Raw genomic sequence first — 20,187 nt, 5'->3', positions numbered from 1 at the left:
TCTGCGCTATCAGTGCAGAGCCTGATGTAGAGTTCAAACTCATGAAACGTGAGCTCATGATCCGAGCTGAAATCAAGAGTCGGACACTTCACCAAATAAGCCACCCAGATCCCCTAAATTCCTAAAATTTCTTAAGTGGGTTTCAACTTCACATGTATCTATAAATAAACTGAATAATAAACACTGCTTGGACTACCTATATACTACTTATCAATAAATATCAATAAATTTGAGAGAAAATTTTTGAGGAAATAACATGAAATAGTGTTTGCTATAGTAAAGGTCAATGTAACAAAGTTTTAGAATTCACCACTCTGGAAAACAAGCTGAAGTAAAACAATAATCTATATTAATTAATGTTTCATTTATTATTATTTCAAGTTATATAACAACAGGGTCAGACAGCCATGGATTCTTAAAAACCATTAGTAAAACAAAACAATATTGGTTAATAATAATCCATACAATAAACAGATTCAGTGACCTAGCATCATTTTGCTTTCATAGAATACCTTTCTTCTTGTTAAGAAAATTAAGAATAATTATTTAATTGTTTACCTGTCAAAATCCAAACAAAATGTATTTAATAGCCAAATTAATTTCCAGGTGCAACTTAATTTTCAGCTTACTGAAACAAACCCATTGTGAAAGTGCTTTTCATGAAGGAAAATAAATCAGTCCAAATATTTTGTCGCAAATAAGTCAACAAACTGATCAAATCCAAGAGAAAAAAATTTGAACAACTATGAATAACTTTAAAAAAATAAAATGCTTGCTTTATAATTGGATATCTTATACTTTGTTGTATTAATATAAACTTTCTTTGGTTTGTTTTAGAAAAGACCATCAAATATTCCCAGAAAAGACTTTATTTCCTCAGCTTCATCATCAGGATGATACCTCCTGGGGGGGAAGCAAATATAGAAATATATATAGATTGCTGAGAGGTTAATATATCAAATAAACTTCAATATGCATAACCTAGTTAAGAGGTCTGTTGGGAGGAGATCAGGCTTCATAAACTGTGAAAAGTAGGGATCAAGACTCTTGGGCATTTTTTTAACATTAAAAAAAATAATGACATTTAATCAATGTGTGAACAAGTCTGTAATCTTTGACTATTTAAGAGAGAGAGAGAGAAATTGTTACAGTTATCCATAGAAGTGACCAGCCGTGGGACACTGATTAGACTTAATATGACTTTTCATCGAACCTTTACAATTACTAAAAAGCTGGATGGCTAACATCCAACTTGAACTTCTGAAAAATTAGCCAATCTCATTTGGATTTTAGTGATTTTACACTTTACATTATCAACATGTTGTATTCAAATCCATAAAAAAAATGTTTAGCAACACTATTTTAATTAAAAATATCAAACATATATTCTCAAAAACTGAGATATTTAAAATTATGAGTTATCTTAAGGAGTTTAGGTCACCAGGGGTCTAATGTCTTTAAGTAAATAAAATGTTTAGGCTCTGATGTTTAAAATAAGTCAAGGAAAAAGGAATGCTGAATTTCTTCATATAAGTTTTTATTGGTATAGTTTTGAAATGTCTTAAAAGAATTCTTACCTGAAATCAATTTCCTTTTTACATTCATTGTTGCTAATAAAGAAATCCACTTTCTCAATAAAATGTGAAGAATTTGGTATTTTTTTAGAGTGAGTAAAGCATAGCTTTTCAATCTCTGGTGACAGACTTTGCTGTTTCCTTTCTTGTATATGGACCTATATTTAAGGAAAACATAAAAAAAGGCAATCATTGACAGTTCAACTCTTTAGGCAAAATTTAAAAGAAAAACAGTGAAGTGATTCTTACAATATCTGCATTTCCAGCTTGTTGAGGTAATTTTGTCATGGAGGATGCATCAAACTTGAACACAGGAGAATGTGATAAATAAATATCTGTCTTCTCATGTGATGAAACAACACTAAAAATCAAAATAATTTATTTGTAAAATATGGAAATAAGAGAACAAACCATTTTAATTTAGATCAATAGTGATTCTTTGGGGAACATGATTAAAGTATGTCATATTTATTACCAAAAAAAAAGATGCTCTGTTTCTTAGACTTATGGAAAATCTGGTGTACGTCCTTTCCTTTAGACCAAAAACCAATTTATGTATTTATTTAAAAAAAATTTTTTTTTTTTTTTTTTGAGAAAGAGGGAGAGTGTGAGCACAAACAGGGCAGGGGCAGAGGGAGAGGGAAAGAGAAAATCTTAAGCAGGTTCCATGCCCAGTGCAGGGCCAGACAGAAGGCTTGATCTCATGATTGTAAAATCATGACCTGAACAGAAATCAAGAGTTGGATGCTTAACTGACTGACTCATCTAGGTGCCCCCCAATTTATATATTTCAAATTAGGTAAGAATACTATTTTTAAAAGCCTACAGAAATAATCATTCCACAATTTTCTTTAAAATTGGGTCTCATGCCTAATTTTTATTACATACCAATCTGTAAATCTTTTCTAAATCTCACTTTGGTTAACTTTTAATCTCTTTTCCCTATTCTGCTCTGTAGATAGACAGACTTTTACTTATCTTACTATGTAAAACTACACTGGAATTCACCTTCAATCTTCCGTATTAAATTTATTCATTAAAAGACATCTATTATTCACTACCATATGCCAGATATTGTACTAGGAGCTAGGTATAAAGAGGTAAACAAATCCTCACGGAGTTATCATATAGTAGAAGAGCAGACAATGAGTAAACAATAAATGCACATCATTGTAGATCCTGAAATGATATGAAGGAAATTAACTGAGTAATATTACAAGAAATAGTGTGAAGACATAAACCCACTTTAAAAAGGTAGTCATGCATGAATGCATGTCTGAAGAGGTGACAATTTAAGCTGACGCTCAAAGGCTAAAATATGACAGCCATGTAAAGAGTAATAAGCAGCGGGTACAGGTAGTAGAGAAGTACATGTATTGATAGGATTGAATCTTTTTGTCTTTGATCAAAGGCAAGGAATTAAAATAGTAATAAAGGGTATATAAGGAAAAGCATGATTCCTTTCCATCCCAAATCCTCAGGTCCCACAGGCCTTCTTTCTAGTGGCAACCTAGGGCACCATTTTTTCTTTGGAGGCTACTTGATAAGGATTCCCTTTTAAATCCATTTGTCTTTTGTTCGTCACTTTTAAACTCTCCCCAAATTATTTATAGTTTCTAAAGGTATGGCTCACCAAACTATGTGCTTTGTTATCTTCCTACTTCCTACCTATTTCTTGCTTCTCTACACCCACAGCTTTGTTCTACTTTGATGCTTCTAATTATTATGAATGACTCAGAGTTAGAACCAATGAATGGAAATAGTAACAAGACAAATTTTAGACAAATATTCTTAGAAGCTATTGAACAGTCTGAGAGATCCAAATACGGATCAGGCATGTTGAAGTGAATGAGCTCCCGGTCACTAGAGCTGTTTTTGTAGAAATGGCATGAATACTTGCCAGTGACGTTGGATGGTGATTCAAGTATCTTGTGGTAGGAAGACTAAATAATGCTTAAATTAAGCACACTTCAGCTCTGGAATTCTCTGAAATCTATGGTTTCTATGATGTTGATAATCAGTAAAATGACTAAATAGTAGCAAAAATACCAAAAGACCACAAATTTCATATTTTTTAAACTAGGAGAAATAAATAATCCTTAAGTAAATTAGACCTGGAATACAAAGTTGTTAGTACTTCTGGGGAAAGTTTTGGCTATGGCTATATTTACTCTCCATGACTTATAACCAAGTCCAAAAACCAAATACTTCAAGTTGAAGGGTTTTTTTTTGCAATTTTTTTAAGTAGGCTCCACAACCCAATATGGGACTTGAACTCACAACCCTAAGATCAAGAGTCTCATGTTCTACTGACTGACTGAGTTAGCCAGGTACCCCAAAATTGAACATTTTTAAAATTACTATTTTCTTTTCCAAATGTCTGTGTGTCCTATATTCTCAGAATAACATCTTCATCTACCCACTTGCCATGTATTTTTCCCTCTTCCTCAACTACTGTATCCTATCAATTGTTAAATCCAGTATGTGCTATCTATGAAATGTTTAAAAAAAATCTAACTACTTCTCAGTTTCCATCAACTCTGCTCTAGTTTAGGCCTTATCATCACCTGTCTTTTGTACTGGCCACCATGCCTCTCGTGGTCCCTCCTTCTACAATTCAATCTCTATATATATCATATTACTGTATCTCATCTACAAATTACTAGAATAAGTTTTGTCTCATCAAATTGTTTATCCTTTGCTTAAGTATCTTGGAAGGCTTCCTACTGCTTACTATGGAGACTAAAAACTAGACTACACCTAGAAGGAGGTTGCTATAGATTGTATCACATTTTAAAAAATTAGTTTTCAAAATTTCTAAGTCAGGATATGTCACATCAAATTTTAGACTCCTAGTTTTTTTTGAAAATGAGAATATTTGACAACAGTAGACACTGATTTCTTGCATAGCAACAAATGGCTGGAGCTGAGTAGTGATTGCTCCTTTTATTTATTTATTTTACTTATCATTGAAATATAATTGACATACAATGTTATATTAACTTCAGGTGTACAAGTTACTGATTCAACAATTTTACACATTACTCAGTGCTCACCACAGTAAGTGTATCACCATCTGTCACATTAGAATATTATTGTTTATATTTCCTGTCCTGTACTTTTCATCTCTGTGACTTACTTATTTTACCAGTGGAAATCTTATACATCTTACTCCTCTTTATCTATTTTGTCATCCACCACCATGCAACCATCATTTTGTTCCCTGTATTTAAGAGTTTGTCTTGTTTTTGTGTTTGTTCATTTGCTTTGTTTTTGTAGATTTCACAATGTAAGTGAAATCATATGATTTGACTTATTTCACTTAGCGTAACACCCTCTCCATCCATCTATGGTGTTGCAAATGGCAAGATCTCATTTTTTTATGGACAAGTAATTTATAGATATAAATATATAAATAACTCACAACTTCTTTAGCCATTCATTGATTCCCACAACTTGGGCTGCTTCCATATCGTGGCTTTTGTAAATGCTGCTGCAATGAACACAGGGGTGCATGTATCTTTCTGAATTAGTGTTTTTTGCTTTTTTCTGGGTAAATACACAGTAGTGATATTACCATAGTTGTAGTTCTAATTTTTGAGGAACCTCCATACTGTTTTCCACAGTAGTTGCACAATTTACATTCCCACCAACAGTACACAAGTGTTCCCTTTTCTCTACCTCTTCACTAACACTTATTTCTTGTCTGTTTGATACTAGCAATTCTGATTGGTGAGAAATAGTATCTCACAGTTTTGATTCGCATTTCCCTGATAATTACTGATGCTGAGCATCTTTCCATGTGTCTGTCAGTCATCTGCATGTCTTCTTTGGAAAAATGACATTCAGGCCCTCTGCCCATTTTTTAAATCAAATTGGTGTTTTGTGAGTTGTAGAAGTATTTATATATTTTGGATATTAGTCCCTCATTGAATATATTATGTGCAAATATCTTCTTCCATTCATTAGGTTGCCTTTTTGTTTTGTTCATGGATTCCTTTGCTGTGCAAATACTTTTTATTTTGGCTTAGTCCCAATAGTTTATTTTTGTTTTTGTTTCCCTTGCCTGAGGAAATCTATCAATAAATATGTTGCTAAAATTGGTCAAAGAGATTACTGCCTGTGTATTTTTTTTAGGGGTTTTATGGTTTCAAGTCTTACACTTAAGTCTTTAATCCATTTTGAGTTTATTTTTGTATATGGTATAAAAAAGTGGTCATATCTATTTTTTTTTTTTGCCAGTACCATACTATTTTGGTTAATATTTCTTTGTAGCATATCTTTTTTAAAGATTTTATTAAGTAATCTCTATACCCAATGTGGGGCCAAACTTACAAACCCAAGATCAAGAGTTGCATGCTCTACTGACTGAGCCAGACAGGTGCCCCAGCTTTGTAGTATATCTTGAAATCTGGAACTGTGATACTTCTACAGTTGTGTCTTTTAGATGGGATGCTCTGTGGTTGGCCTTGGCCCACCACATCATGAAGGTGGTTTGTTTGTGACCCCTGACCTACTGGATATGGTAAAGTTATCTAAATATGGCATTTGAGGCTCTTTACAATCAGACCACTTTCAGCCTCAATGCTGTGACCATATACACAACACTTTACTGATCCTTAAGCATGAGATGCCTTTTCAAGCTTTATCCCTTTACACATGCTTCTTCTACCTGGAATGCCTTATCTTCTTCTTTTCTACCTGTCAAACTCCTATTCAGTTTTCAAGTATTTTGAAAAGTGAAAATTCCAGCACTCTAGCCCCAGAGACCATGATTTGGTAAGTCTAGTGTGGGGCCCAGGAATGTGCATTTTTTTAGGAATGTGCATTTTTAATATATTTCAATACTTTTGAAGTGGTTGGTCTGTCAATAGCCCTTTGAGAAACACAGCTCTAAGAGAAAGAAGGTTCAGGCTGGCTAATACCTTATAGCTTCTCTGACACCTAATGATTTGATCCCCATTCTCCAGTTATATGTCAGGAAGATATACAATTGTACAGTATTTCAAACCAAAATTCCAAAACTTGCCTTTTTGACATTTCTCCTTGGAATTTGCTCTTTGACTCTTGAAGGGATAGCTTACTTCCCCTGATACTTGAACTCAAAGTGTTTCTAAATCCTACGTAAAGAAATACAAAATATATTTTGAAATAAAATGTCAGGAAACAGAAGAATGGATCTTTTCAGAAGTTCTACAAAGGCTCTCTCCAACAGATATGATCTGATTAAAGAAGGAATGAATAATTCTTCTCATTAATCATATTTAATTTGCATAGAAAAATAAAGGAGCCAAGCTAAGGGAGTAAAACTATAAACACACAGGTTAGCTTATTAGACTAAAAGGCCCCAAACCACTTTTACTTACTTACTTAGGTAAATGATTGGTTTGAATTTCATTCAATATTTTCAATGGTCTGCACATAGCTAAGTTCATTTAAAGTGCTATATACATGGCATTTATTGAGACTGATTTTCCCAGTGTCAAAGCTATGCCCTCACAGGATTAGGCTACCTCAAAGAATCAGTACAAATTTCCTCTTAAATTGCAATACACATGACTATTAATTGTGAGGTAGAGACCAGTAGTTGTCCAGTGATATAGGAAATTGTGCCTACTGACTCCACATTATATATTTTCCTGGCCTATTTTGTGAAGGTGGTCAAATCCTATTCCTTCTGGAAGGAATAACAGCTCTTTAGGTATTCTTAGAGCTCTAAAACAAGAATATTTTGACTTCTAATTGCTTAAGATTTTTTTCTTAAAGAGCACTGGGTGGAATACATTAAGAGGCAACTATAGTTTTGAAGGACTGATTTCCTTCTATCAGCCATCATGGGAGAAAATATCTCCATTTCGTCATATACTTACCAAGATTTTCATTTTCTCTTTTAGTGAGGTAGAGTGAATCTGCCAGTAATTCAGAAAATTCAGTACCATTATTTTGGGGTTGTAAATGATTTAAATACAATATCCAATACAGAAGAAATTAATTTTTTCCTATTATTAGTTTATTTATACCTGAAAAAAATCAGTACGTCTGCTAAAAATAAAAGGTGTCTTTCATTTTCCTAGCAGATGAATACTCTTAAAATGGAGTATTTTTGGAAACCAACTTGACAATAAACTATTTAAGAAAAAATAAAGTAGAGAGAATAGTACAATAAATCCCCACGTACCCATCAAAAAAATGGAGTATTTTTGTCCTTCACAAACATTAGCAGATTATGTGTGATCACAGAATTGAGAGCTGCATAGTGTGTTTTATGAGGGAAAATTGAATAAACAATCTTAACAAGAGAGGGGAGCAATAGAATAGAACAAGTTCATCTGCTGCATCATTATCATGGAATAACCTTGACCTCTGTCCTTAAAGAGAAGGAAATGCGATTTATGGAAGGGTCACATTTTCAGTTTTGCTAAAAATCATAACTAAAGCTAATTAAGCAAGCACATAAAAAAGGCAAAGAAAATGAGTCCCAGAAACTGAACTGAAAAATACTCAAAGAATTTCTCATGAAATTATTTCATGATAAAATACAATTTTACCTGATGTTTTTGTCTTCTCAGTACTGGCTGAAAAATCAGCAACTTCTATTAAGTTCTCATCATCAAAATCATCCCAAACTTCATTTCCCAATTCAAAGTTCACATTCAGAACATCTGAGAATGGAGAATTACTTTTATCCGCATCTGTCAAATTCTGGTTTCCAGATGCATTAAGATGTCTGTTGAACAGCACTGTTTGAGGGGCTTTCTCATTTGAAGTTATAGAAGAGTTCCATCTAGAAAAATCTGTCATGTGCATGTATAAAAGAATATAGGTACTTTATTTTATAAACCATTAGCATTATTTTCTATTGATATATCAAACACATCTTTCAACTATTAAACTGAGGTTTGAATAGTTTTCAAAAGTATCGGGTCAAGCATTGTTGAACATTGTTTTCAACCAATTCTATTTACTGTAGTACATATACTGATAGTTGCACTAAACTGACTTTTCAATAGATTCTTTCAGACACAATAATTTTCCCTATTAATTCTTGTATGAGAATAGCCCTACTCTAAAAATGAGTAATTTCTAAAATGGTATTCCTCCTCCCACCTCTTCTCCCTACAGGTGAATTTTGAATATTGTTATGAAATAAATTTATCCAAAATAGATCTTAATCATCTGCTAAAAAAAATCCTCAGTGTTATCTATTGATTATAGCCTGGGCTTAGAGGACTACCTGGGTGAAAATTCCACTTCTCTCATTTACTAGTTGTATAATCTTAGACAAGTAATTTAAAGTCTCTGAGCCTCATTTCCTCCTCTGTAAAATGGGAATGATAAAAGAACTTATTTCATAAGATTGCTGTAGGGAATAAATGCCCTTACTTTTGCAGTTTTCCATAGTAATTGTGCTAATAAATTGCTTCTCAAAAACTGTATGCATATTATATACATATGTTTATTATATGTATTTATTATACGTAAAGGATGTGTAACACACAATTTACAAATAATACTAAAATATATAACATGCTTCATTGTAAATTCCATATACCTGATTTTCATGGAATGTTTTCACTGAGTTTTGCCAAACTCTTACATCTGTAGGCAACCTATGGTTACAATTAACCAATGAATACAGTTCTCACATAAATGCCGTTTAACATTCTTATTGACTTTAACAACTAAGATGAAAGTAAAATAACAAAGATAGATGTTGGGACTTTACTCATTCATTCACTGACTTAGGCAACTTCTTTGCTAAATTAGACAATGGTTTTCAAATACTAGAAGAATATTCCCTCAACTTTTCATGCTATTCTCAATGCAACAGCTATATATACAACATACTGTTAAATTTAATCTGCACGATTATTTAAAATATTTATTTTCGAGAGAGCATGAGTGGAAGAGGGGCAGAGAGAGAGGGGGACAGAGGGTCCAAAGCAGACTCTGCGCTGACAGCAGTGAGCCCAATATGGAGCTCATACTCATGTACCATGAGACTAGGATCTGAGCCAAAATTGGATACTCAACTGAGCTACCTACGTGTCTCTAATCTGTCCTATTAACATTTTCTCCATCACTTTCACAAACCTAAACCAAACAATAAATCAAGTCCTAATGTATAGGTTTGCTGATTTCTATGGTATAAATACTCTTATTATAATAAATTTTAAACTTCCAACATAATATCTGTAAATGTAAAATTGAGAAGAAATGCATAGTAGCACTCCATTATATAGTATTTCCACCATACAGATATAGAAATAGAGGTATATAATCTCAAGAACACAGATAACAGAAATATTTAGGAGAATATTAGTTTTGAATATAGTCTTTGTTTTTAGTATAACTTATTTAATTGAAAGTTTATATAATTAAACTTTTAATAATGGCTGAAAGATTCCCAAGTATTAATAATTATCTCTCACAAACCAGCACAAGCTTCCTCCAGTGTACCAAGTTTCCTTCACTTTAAATATCCTCTATACTTTTCTTCACTTAGCCAAATCCTACATTATCTCTCAACTGTTCTACAACTCCAGTTCACATTATTCTACTTTTGTTCATGGATATACATACACAATATAATATACACTAAAAATAGAAATAGACACAAAGTGTAATAGCAATGCAAAAGAAACAGGACTTAAACCTCTAATGGAAGTTAGGGGGGACACCTCTAAGATGGTTAAATGCTTAGAAGGTTACGTTGAATTTGAGCTCGGTAGAGTGGTGTCTGTGGAAATGGGCAAGAGGGGAAGGCAAGATACTCAATGAGGGGAGAACGACATGTGAAAGACAAAGCAGTACGGGAGACCAGAGAATGTTTGGAAAACTCTGTTTTCAGGATTTCTAGAACACAAAGTGGAAAGAAAAGGGCTCGTTGAGACCACACAGGCATTTAAGTGCCAGATTATGTTGATGCTTAATTTCAATATTAAGTAATTCATTTTTTTTCCTTATAGGAATGGATAGCTACTGAAGATATTTTAGCATGAGGTTTACATGATCAGAGATGCCTATTAGATTACTTGGAATAGTTATAGATGGGATGATAATGCGACTGAAAGCAAAGAGAAAAGTAAAACAGATACTGCAATAAATGAAACAATAGATGTCTAAGTTAGGGTATCAGCGGAAGAGAGAGAGAAGAACAGATATGAGAGATGGTTAGGAGACAAAATAGATAAGACATGGCGATTACTTGCATGTAAGGTAAGATATTTAGGATGACTCCTTTTCTGCCTTTAGCAGCTTAGAAAAGAAGAGAATTCATTCACCAACCTAAGGGGAAAAGAAAAGGAGCAGTGTGAGTACAGAGAAGACAGAAAGAGTTCAGATGCTGATATGTTAATTTTTAGGTGGTTATGTCCAGAAAGGTGTTTGTATAGATGGGTCAGGGGCTTGACAGAAAGATGCAGATGCAGAAATCATCTGAATGTAGTTAGTAATTGTAGCCATGGACTTGAATGGCAGTGTATAAGACAAGTTTCCAAAGCAAGAAGAATAAAGAAACGAAAAAGAATCTTTTGCAACATCAAAAGGAAGAAAAGCCCAAGTAATTCAAGAAGCAGTAGGAAAAGTAGAATGGTTTAATTGAAACCAAATGAGAGATTTCCAAATGGAGGGAGAGACCAAATGTGTCAACTACTACAAAGGTCAAAGAAAATAAAAATTGAAGAGTTCACTGAATTCAGAACTTAGATCACTAAATGGTCTAAATGAAAACAGTTTCAAAAGAGTGATGGAGAACTCAAATTTTAGTGAATGAAAAGTGACTAGGAGGTAAGGAAATGAGCACACTGAGTATAAACTGCCTTTTGAAGAATTTTTGTTTTGATGGGAAAGCAAGACATTAGGTGTATAAAGACTCTGGTGATTTTTTTTTTGGTCTGTCTGACATGTTTTCCCTTTAAAAAAAAAATTTTTTTTATGTTTATTTATTTATTTTGAGAGACATGCAAGGAGAGGCAGAGAGAGGGAAAGAGAGAATCCCAAACAGACTCCGTGATATAAGCATAGAGCCTGACACAGGGCTCAAACTCACAAGCTGTGAGATTATGACCTGAGCCAAAATCAAGATTCAGATGCTTAACCAACTGAGCCACCCACGCATCCCTTTTCGCTTCTTTTAATAGGAGTATCTTTCTCAAAGGGGAAACTGACTCTACCTATTCCATATGATTCTGGTGAGGATGTTATTCATGGTACCCTGGTCCCTAGGGCTACAGCAGAGGAACACATGACCCAGTATCAGGCTAATGGAAATGATCAAGAGACAAATACGAGTCTCAACTGAGGCCAGTTAGAATGGTCTGGTCTGCCAAAGCTAACAGGGAAAGACTGTTTTTCTACCAACTCTGTTAAACTCGGAAGATGTGAGTTAGGGGCGAGAAAGACTACTGAAAAAAATAAGGCCAAGTAGTAATAGGCATATCTAAAAGACTGAGAGAAAACCAGAGGCATGACTAAAATCTTTGAGGGCCCGAATCTAGCAAGATTAAAGCCAGATGCATGTCTGGATTTACGAGTTTACATGAATGGTCTTCTTTTTTAGTGATTAAGTCACTTTGAGTAGCATTTCCATCACTTACCACCAAAACAGTCATGACTAGCTAGATGAGAACAGGGAGCTGAAGAAGAAAGAGACTTGAGCGTACTTACATGTTGAAGAGAAAGAAATAAGGAAGAGAGATTGATAATATGGGAAGAGAAAATGGATACTGGTCTCCTAAGGCCCTCCCTAAGAGGAGGCAGGATTGGAAAGATCAAAACTACAGGTGGAGATGGGCACCTGAGTGGCTCAGTCGGTTAAGTGCCTGACTTCAGCTTAGGTAATGATCTCACGGTTTGTGAGTTCAAGTCACACCTCAGGCACTGCACTGACCAGCGCAGAGCCTGGAGACTGCTTCAGATTCTGTGTCTCCCTCTCTCTCTGTTCCTCCCCGACTCGTGTTCTCTGTCTCTCAAAAAATGAATAAATGTTAAAAAACTAAAAAAAAAACCAAGCCAGCCCTACAGGTGGAGAGATAAACCTTAAATAGGAGAAAAGATAATTATTCTTTTAAGACAGAGTTAAGGATGGATGCAGAAATAGAGAAATATATAGCTGTACAGTGGAAAGTTGAGTTTATATAGGTTCGATTTTCAATTCTCTATGGATAACTGAAAGTCAATTTCATTTTATAGAAATGGCATTGAACTGGGAATCAAGAGATATAGAATCTATTTCTGGCCCTGCCATTAATTAGATATGTGATTTTAGGCAAGTCATTTAATCTCTCAGAGTCTTGGTTTCTTTCACTATAAAATGAAAAATTGCACAAAGGTCCCTTACAATTTAAATTTTATGATTCAACATGCTTTCTCATGTAGTTTCTGACGTTTTTCTTTTTCCTTTTTTGAAACTGGAATTAGGATAACAAAAATTGGCATGTTTTTCTTAAAACATTCTCAAGAGCAATATTTGAATACATATAAAGTATGTTTTGTCATGCAAAACTAATGCGTGAAAAGTATAATGAATATACTCAATTACTACTAACAATAGTAACAGATATTATGCTAAGAGCTTTAGGTACATTATCTCATTTAATCATAAAATCCCTAAAACACATGCAGATGAGGGAATTGAGATCAAGTGGGTAGATATCTTGTGAGAGGTGACACAACTACCAGACAAGACTTTAATGTCATAATATAAACTGGATTTGAATTGGGGTGGGAAAGAAATCGAAGTAGGGAAACTATGTAAAGACAATATGAAAGTAAGCAGAGGGATAAGTAAGTAAAGAAGGATAAGTAAAGTAAGCAGATAGGCAGGGAAAAGATCAGCAGAACAAGGAATAAGAGGGGTATAAGTTGAGGGATACACAAATAAGAGTTGACAGTCTCACACCTTCTCTCCCTGTGGTAATGATATTCAGGCTTTGAGGAAGTTGGATAAATGCTCTGATACTCTAAGCAGATTAGGGAACTTTTCTTGTTCTTATTTGGGTCTAATGACTGCCATGTCATAAGAGGTGTCCAGCCCTGGCCTACTTAAGATCTTACATTATGGTCAGAGGAAGCATAAAGTGACAGCATGAAAAAAAGAGTGTCAGTAGATGCTAAGTCCACACACATGAAATTATTTGTGGGAAACCTCAAGTTTACCATCTCTATATACAACAACTCAAACAAATAACTCTATGGCCAGGATTATTTCTCACACATTTTAATAGACTGCCAGACAAATGATGCTATTAATAACAGGATCAAGAGTACAGAAAACTAATCCCAATGTTGAAAAAGAAATTAATGAATGACATAGATAAAAAGCAAATCTAGACTACATACAATCTATATTATTCCACAAACTAGGTTATATTCTCATGTTATCATGGAAGTTGTAAGAATCATAGACAGAGATATTAAAAGACACCTAATTTAATCCCCTAAAGATAAGACTAAGACCTAAAGAGGTTAAATAATTTTCCCAAGGTCACAAAGATATTTTGTAAAACTGGATTAATTTTATAAACAAAATTATTTTAAATAATTCTAAAGACATATAAAAGTAATAGTTCAGCATTTTAACACTTTGTATGTCTCAAGGTCCCTTATTTTCTAGACTTTTCTTCATATTATCTTTAAATAAAAAAAGTCAATGCTATGTGGGGCAGAGATTTTTTTAAAAATCTGTGACAAACATAGCAAGACCGTCTGAAATAACAGACCTAAGAATTTGAAACTGGTCCACTAATCCAAGAGAAAAATGTTGCCAAGTTAAACACAGTAATTTCAGATGCTGGTTTTTCAATAACATTGTTATTCTGAAGTAATAATAATTTTCTCTTTCAAGGCAATATCAATGGTAATTTACCTTTAGCTTGATATTCAGATGGCTCTTGTTGAACCTCTGCACAAATTTCATGCTGATTCCTCTGCTCCATTATAGATAATTCAGGTATATTTAAACACTCTGACCTTTGTAAAGATAAATAAAACCATAAAAATATTAAATATTAAAATCAAGCTGAATTTGAAAACGACTTACTCATATAAGTAAAAAAAAGTCCATCTACTAAACACTTCTATGATAGACTGCATTAGCCTGGGTAGTAAAGGGTAAAAAAAAAAATAAGGTGTTTAACGGAAGCAAAATACTTAGACATCTTTACATGTCCCAGATATGTAGATATCTGCTATCTGTGTATATCCTTAAAAATCTACTGCTAATGCTACTTTCAATTAGATAACAAAAGCTAGGATCTCTTGAAGTACTGTTGACATATGTTCTGATTGGTCAGTGGCTGTTCTGTATTTTTTGTTAAGCATATTAAATGTCATCCCTGCATATAGAATACCCTTATCTGGAAGGAAAATGACATAGACTATTGCCTTCTAGGCATCATGATATAGAAAAAGAATGCTGAGTTATCATCTAGGGCCTTATGCTTAATAACTAGGAATATAAATTTCAGTTATTTTATCTATAAAATGGGATAGAAATACTTCATTTTATGAGCTAGGTTGTTGTTACGGTCAAGAGATAATGCATAAATGTGCAGTTTTTAAATTATAAATTGTTTTATAAATCTGAAGTGTTATTAATATAGAGCGGGCCCCTAAGTGGAAAAGATTAGACTTTGTACAGCAACATGATTTCTCTTTTTAAAGTATACTTTAGTCTTCTGGTAAGTTTAAAAGGCAGAAAAAGCCTGAAGGCATGACATATAGGGTGGGTAGTTTCCCAGGAAAGAGATGATTCAATGAATGTTAAAATATTCTGTAACTTCAGAGTTCTATATAAATTTAGATAACCAAACTCTTATGATGCCATTACTTCATTATGGAACTAAACAGTTACTGTGATTTGACTGTAGCCAGTGTTCACCTTTCTCTGAATAAATGATTATTTGGAGAAGCAAAGAATTTATGATGACTATTCTACCTGGGATATTAACATTATATTTATACCTTGATATACTGGGAAGAGGAGGTTTTGGAATAAAACCAAATTCTTTAAGGTCCACACTTTGAGATTTATTCATTTGCATCTATCAATGAAAAAGAAAAGTTTAATTATCAATTTCATAGGAACACTTTTTGACAAGCCAAACAGCAAAATTCCTGCTGGTACATGAAGTCCCAAAACCAATGAATTATGAGAAACTCAGGCTAGTTTACAAATCAAATCTTCTTCTCAGGCACTTCTTATATATAGATTCTTCATGGTTCTCTACTAGGCCCTCTCTTCTTCCTCTACACTTTTTCAAAGATCTCACTTACTTTCCTGGCTTCAGTTATCATCTACATGTGAATAACTCTCAAATCTGTATTTCTACTCGGCTCCTTCTCTTGATTTTCTGTTATATTCAACTGTCTATAGAACATCTTTACCTAGACATCTTGCAGGCTTCTACATTCAGTATTTACCAGATTGAACTTAATGTATATCTACTTCTTTAAACTTGCTTTTCCTTTGCAGTTCCTACCCAAGTAAAGCCTCACTTTTTTCCTAGCTGCTGAATCCAGAAAGCTGGTCATCATCTTTATCCTTCTACTTCACCTCTCATAAGCAATTAAGCAACAGGGTAGTTGATTCTATTTCTGAAAGATATTTTAAACCTAGCCATTTCTCTCCACTGCTACTGCCATTACATTTGAGTAGGTCAATCTTGCCTGGATTATTGCAAAACCTATCTAATGAGTCCTTATGTTCCTTCTCTACCATCCTCCAATCCATTTTCTACCTTGCATCCAGAGTGAACTTTATAAAATGCAATTCTGGTAATGTCACTGGTTAGAGCCCTTTAGTGGCTTCCCAAGACTTTCAGGATAAAGTCCAAATCCTTAAAATAGCAAAAAGGCCTTCATTATCTAGCTCTTACTTACTTCTTCAGCCTCTTCAGCTTCATCTCTCTACTCCCCAACTTGTAACTGAACTACAGACATACTGCATAACTTCAGTGTTTTAAAAGATCTCTCTCTGGCTCTTTCTTAGCTCTGGACCACTGTATACTTTCTATGTCTGGAATACTTTTCTATCTCTCTCTACCACCACTATGGTGCCTCCCTCTCCATACTTGGCTTCAAGTCTCAGTCATGTTTATTTGTAATCCTTTCCTGGCCTATCAAATGTAGAATGAGTATACTTTCTATCCAAGTTCAAGTTATTTTAAACTTGTTACAGAATCATGCACCATACTACATTGAAAAAGCCTATTTAGTTATTTATATCCTTTACTCAACTATAAGCTCTACGAGGACTGGGACTAGAGCAGTCTTATTCACAGCAGTATCTTAGCACCTATAACAGTCCTTGGCATGTTCTTGGTGCTCAATGAATATGGAAAGGGGGCACTTAGCTGGCTTAGTTGGAAGAGCGTGAGACCCTTGATCTCAGGCTTGTGGGTCTGAGCCCCATGTTGGATACACAGATTACTAAAAACAATAAACTTTAAAAAAATGAATATGGAAGGAAAGAAGGAATAATATGGAATGGAGAAGGAACAAGGAAGGAAAGATGGAAGAAAGGGAGGGAGGAAAAGCTTAGGCTACTATACTAAAAAAATATTATCTCAGAGAAGGTGGTAGCCATTTCAAACTACATGCCTCTCCGTTTCCTAATATTCCCCTTGTTTTAGCATCATGACTTAAAATCTTCATTCTTATTAAAGAAGAATAAAGAAACAGGACACTCTGCCATTTTCTTGCCTCTTTTTTGTGGCCTGATCAATCATTTTGCCCTGAATCTGATGATGTAGACTTAAAATAAGTCTGCCACTGACAAGCCTATCAACTGTATAAGCTACCATTCTTTCACGACTTGGAAAGTAGACTCTTGCTCAGTACTCATCTAGGTATATGTTCAAAATCAACTTCAGATTTTCTGCACCAGTTCCAACACAAACAGAGCCAGGAAAGGGCAAGTGTCTCTAGTTTCAATTGGTGGACCAACCTAAGTGACATATCCCTCTTCATTTCCCTCTTCTTTGGTTAACAAAAAAATAAAAAAGACTAATAAAGTACTATGTAGAACTATGTCCCAAAAGTAGATTTACAGATTATTAAGAACTATAATATCTTTTCCTTTAGAAGTAGTATTTTGAAAATATAGCCCTCAAATAACTAAAGTACACTTCAGATACCTACCTAATTGATATACAGGATATAAAGGAATATTCATATATTATTAAATTACATAACAAGGGATGTTGTTAAAACTAACCTTGAGACGTTTAACTGGAGGAAGTGATGAAACAGCATTCCTATTTCTTAAATCAGATAAATATGAAGAGATTGTTGGCTCTTTCATTTCTGACTTTTGTGCAACTCCAGTTTTACCTATGAAAAGAATTTAAACTTTAGGTAGTGTTCATGTAAAGCCAAATTTCTTCATAATTCCTAATCTAATTTTTTCATGACAGAAAATTGAGTTATAAACTGCATACATAATATAAATATCATACATAATCAGGATGTTATTACTCAAAGACCTTTCAATTTTTAAAACCTGAAATAAATTTCTCTTATGGAACTCACAGCAGTCATGTCCACATGTATGTTTATTTTTACAGTGATGATTACATTCTCGGTTCCCAGGTTTTTTACAAGCAGTCATTCCTAAATCAATATAAGGAAAAAAAAACTACTTTTTACTACGGTTTATTTCTTTTCAGACAGTACAAAAAGATTATGATTTTATACTTCCTCAAGTTAACCTGTTTAATATGTTTAAAATGGTATTTCTGGTAACAGCTAGTCCCTGCCGGGCTATTAGCCCAATCCCAGCTTTTCAGCTTTTCTCAAGGAGCATCGACCCACCTATAAGCTTCTCTTAAACTCCCTGACATAAATAGAGCCAAATACCACAGAATATCAGTAACTCTTATCTTGAATGATGTAAGAATGAGGGTGGAGTTTTGAAACTTCTCTGCTGCTATACTTACACTTAAGAAGAACCTGGAAAGAAGCAAACATCATGTCATTTTAATGGTATCAATGATAGTTTCTAGTAGGTAGGACACCATACATATTTAATAAACATTGAAATAAATGTTTCAAAAGTATAAAAAATTTGCTATATGAATTCACGGAGAAAAGAGATTGCTTCCTGGTTGACCCCCCGAGCTAGTATATCCAAATATATAATTTATTCTTCATAATATTTTAAATAGGTGTTTTCTTGATCTTAGTAACATGGGGGAAGGGACAGACATCTGAATTGACAGACAGGGTCTGGGCATGAGAAGGGGACCAGGGTAAGATGTTCCAGGTAGAGGGCATAATACAGCAAACCACATACCCTAGAAATAGAAATAAGTTTATTTTTGCTGGACCATAGATTTTAAGTAAACTAGAAATGTTGAAGATAGTGAAGAGTTTTGAAAACCTTTACAATCATTTTTGGTCCTTTACTTTTCATTTTTAATGGTTTTGCTCAGTCAACCCTTTTCAAGACATGGCATATCTAGACAATGATAACATCTGTACAGCATCCTGGAGTACATGGATAAGGCTACTCATCACAAGTGGCAACTAGTTAAATGCCTTAAGGGCCAACCATATCAATGTATTGGGTAGTGATAAAGTACTAAAACTGCAGGCTGACAGCTGAACCATAGTGTTCCCAACTGAATATAACCAACTTTGGTAGAATATAAGCAATACTCAGGTAAGACCATTCTATGACTGTAGTAAAGACAGAGATAAAAACTACTATGTAATTATTTCTGAAACTTGAGGCAAGGACACTGAAGAACCACAAAAATAACTAAACATCCCCCTCTTCTGGCTAACACAAATGACTACTATTTCCTTAACCCTCCCATCTCTAAGACAAATACCATACCAATATATGCAATACTCCACTTTTTGAAAGTATCCAATTCTGCTCTCCCTAAACTCCCAAGAATCACCAGCACAAGCTGAAATCCTATAAAGAAGCTCCTCTCGGGGCGCCTGGGTGGCTCAGTTGGTTAAGTGTCCGACTTCGGCTCAGGTCATGATCTCACGGTTTGTGGGTTTAAGCCCCGTGTCGAGCTCTGTGTTCACAGCTAGCTCAGAGCTTGGAGCCTGTTTCAGATTCTGTATCTCCCTCTCTCTCTGACCCTCCCCTGCTCAAGCTGTCTCTGTCTCTCTCTCTTTCAGAAAAAAAAAAAAAAAAAATTAAAAAAAAAAAAGCTCCTCTCAACTCCCTAAGAAAACCCACAGCTCCTTCAGAGCTGTGCTCTTTTACTATAGAAAGTTTAAAAATACTTAATCAACTTTCCTCAAATATAGGTGTGCTCCCAATAGTCTTTGGTTGAAAGGTTTCAACATTATACTTTGCAAGGTATGCCATAGCTTACTGCTTAGAAGTTTTGCCCTAGTTGATAATTTCATCTCTCAGTCACTTAGTCTCCTTGTCCAGTCCTACCACGCTACAATTTATTTTACATGCTGTTGTTTAATTAGTCCTCCTAAAGTTCAGTTCTGATCAGGTCATTTGTCCACTTAAAACTGTTAGTTACTTCCTGCTGCCAAGAAAATTAATTCCATATTTAAAGTTTTCCACAGTGTAATTCTAGCCTCCCTTTCTGGCACCCATATTAATCCATATCCATCAAAACACATTTGCTTG

The 20,187-nt window shown here is 34.2% G+C and overlaps 1 protein-coding gene across 1 annotated transcript in view; it reads right to left on the bottom strand.

The window, feature by feature from the left end:
- Nucleotides 1-405: 405 nt before the first annotated feature.
- Nucleotides 406-20,187, bottom strand: part of HFM1 (helicase for meiosis 1) — an 85,299-nt gene continuing 65,517 nt past the window's right edge. The window contains exons 30-38 of the mRNA XM_077746102.1: nucleotides 18,108-18,188; nucleotides 17,794-17,909; nucleotides 15,540-15,619; nucleotides 14,443-14,546; nucleotides 8,123-8,236; nucleotides 6,604-6,694; nucleotides 1,824-1,935; nucleotides 1,578-1,732; nucleotides 406-903 (exon numbers count right to left, since the gene is read on the bottom strand). Of these exons, the coding sequence (XP_077602228.1) occupies nucleotides 834-903; nucleotides 1,578-1,732; nucleotides 1,824-1,935; nucleotides 6,604-6,694; nucleotides 8,123-8,236; nucleotides 14,443-14,546; nucleotides 15,540-15,619; nucleotides 17,794-17,909; nucleotides 18,108-18,188 (923 nt within the window). The 3' untranslated portion in view covers nucleotides 406-833. The remainder of the gene's footprint in view (nucleotides 904-1,577; nucleotides 1,733-1,823; nucleotides 1,936-6,603; nucleotides 6,695-8,122; nucleotides 8,237-14,442; nucleotides 14,547-15,539; nucleotides 15,620-17,793; nucleotides 17,910-18,107; nucleotides 18,189-20,187) is intronic.

Source organism: Crocuta crocuta, unplaced genomic scaffold, assembly GCF_008692635.1.
Source record: "Crocuta crocuta isolate KB4526 unplaced genomic scaffold, BGI_CrCroc_1.0 scaffold48, whole genome shotgun sequence".
Classification (NCBI taxonomy): Eukaryota; Metazoa; Chordata; class Mammalia; order Carnivora; family Hyaenidae; genus Crocuta; species Crocuta crocuta.
This window is presented reverse-complemented; position numbering and strand designations above follow the sequence as displayed.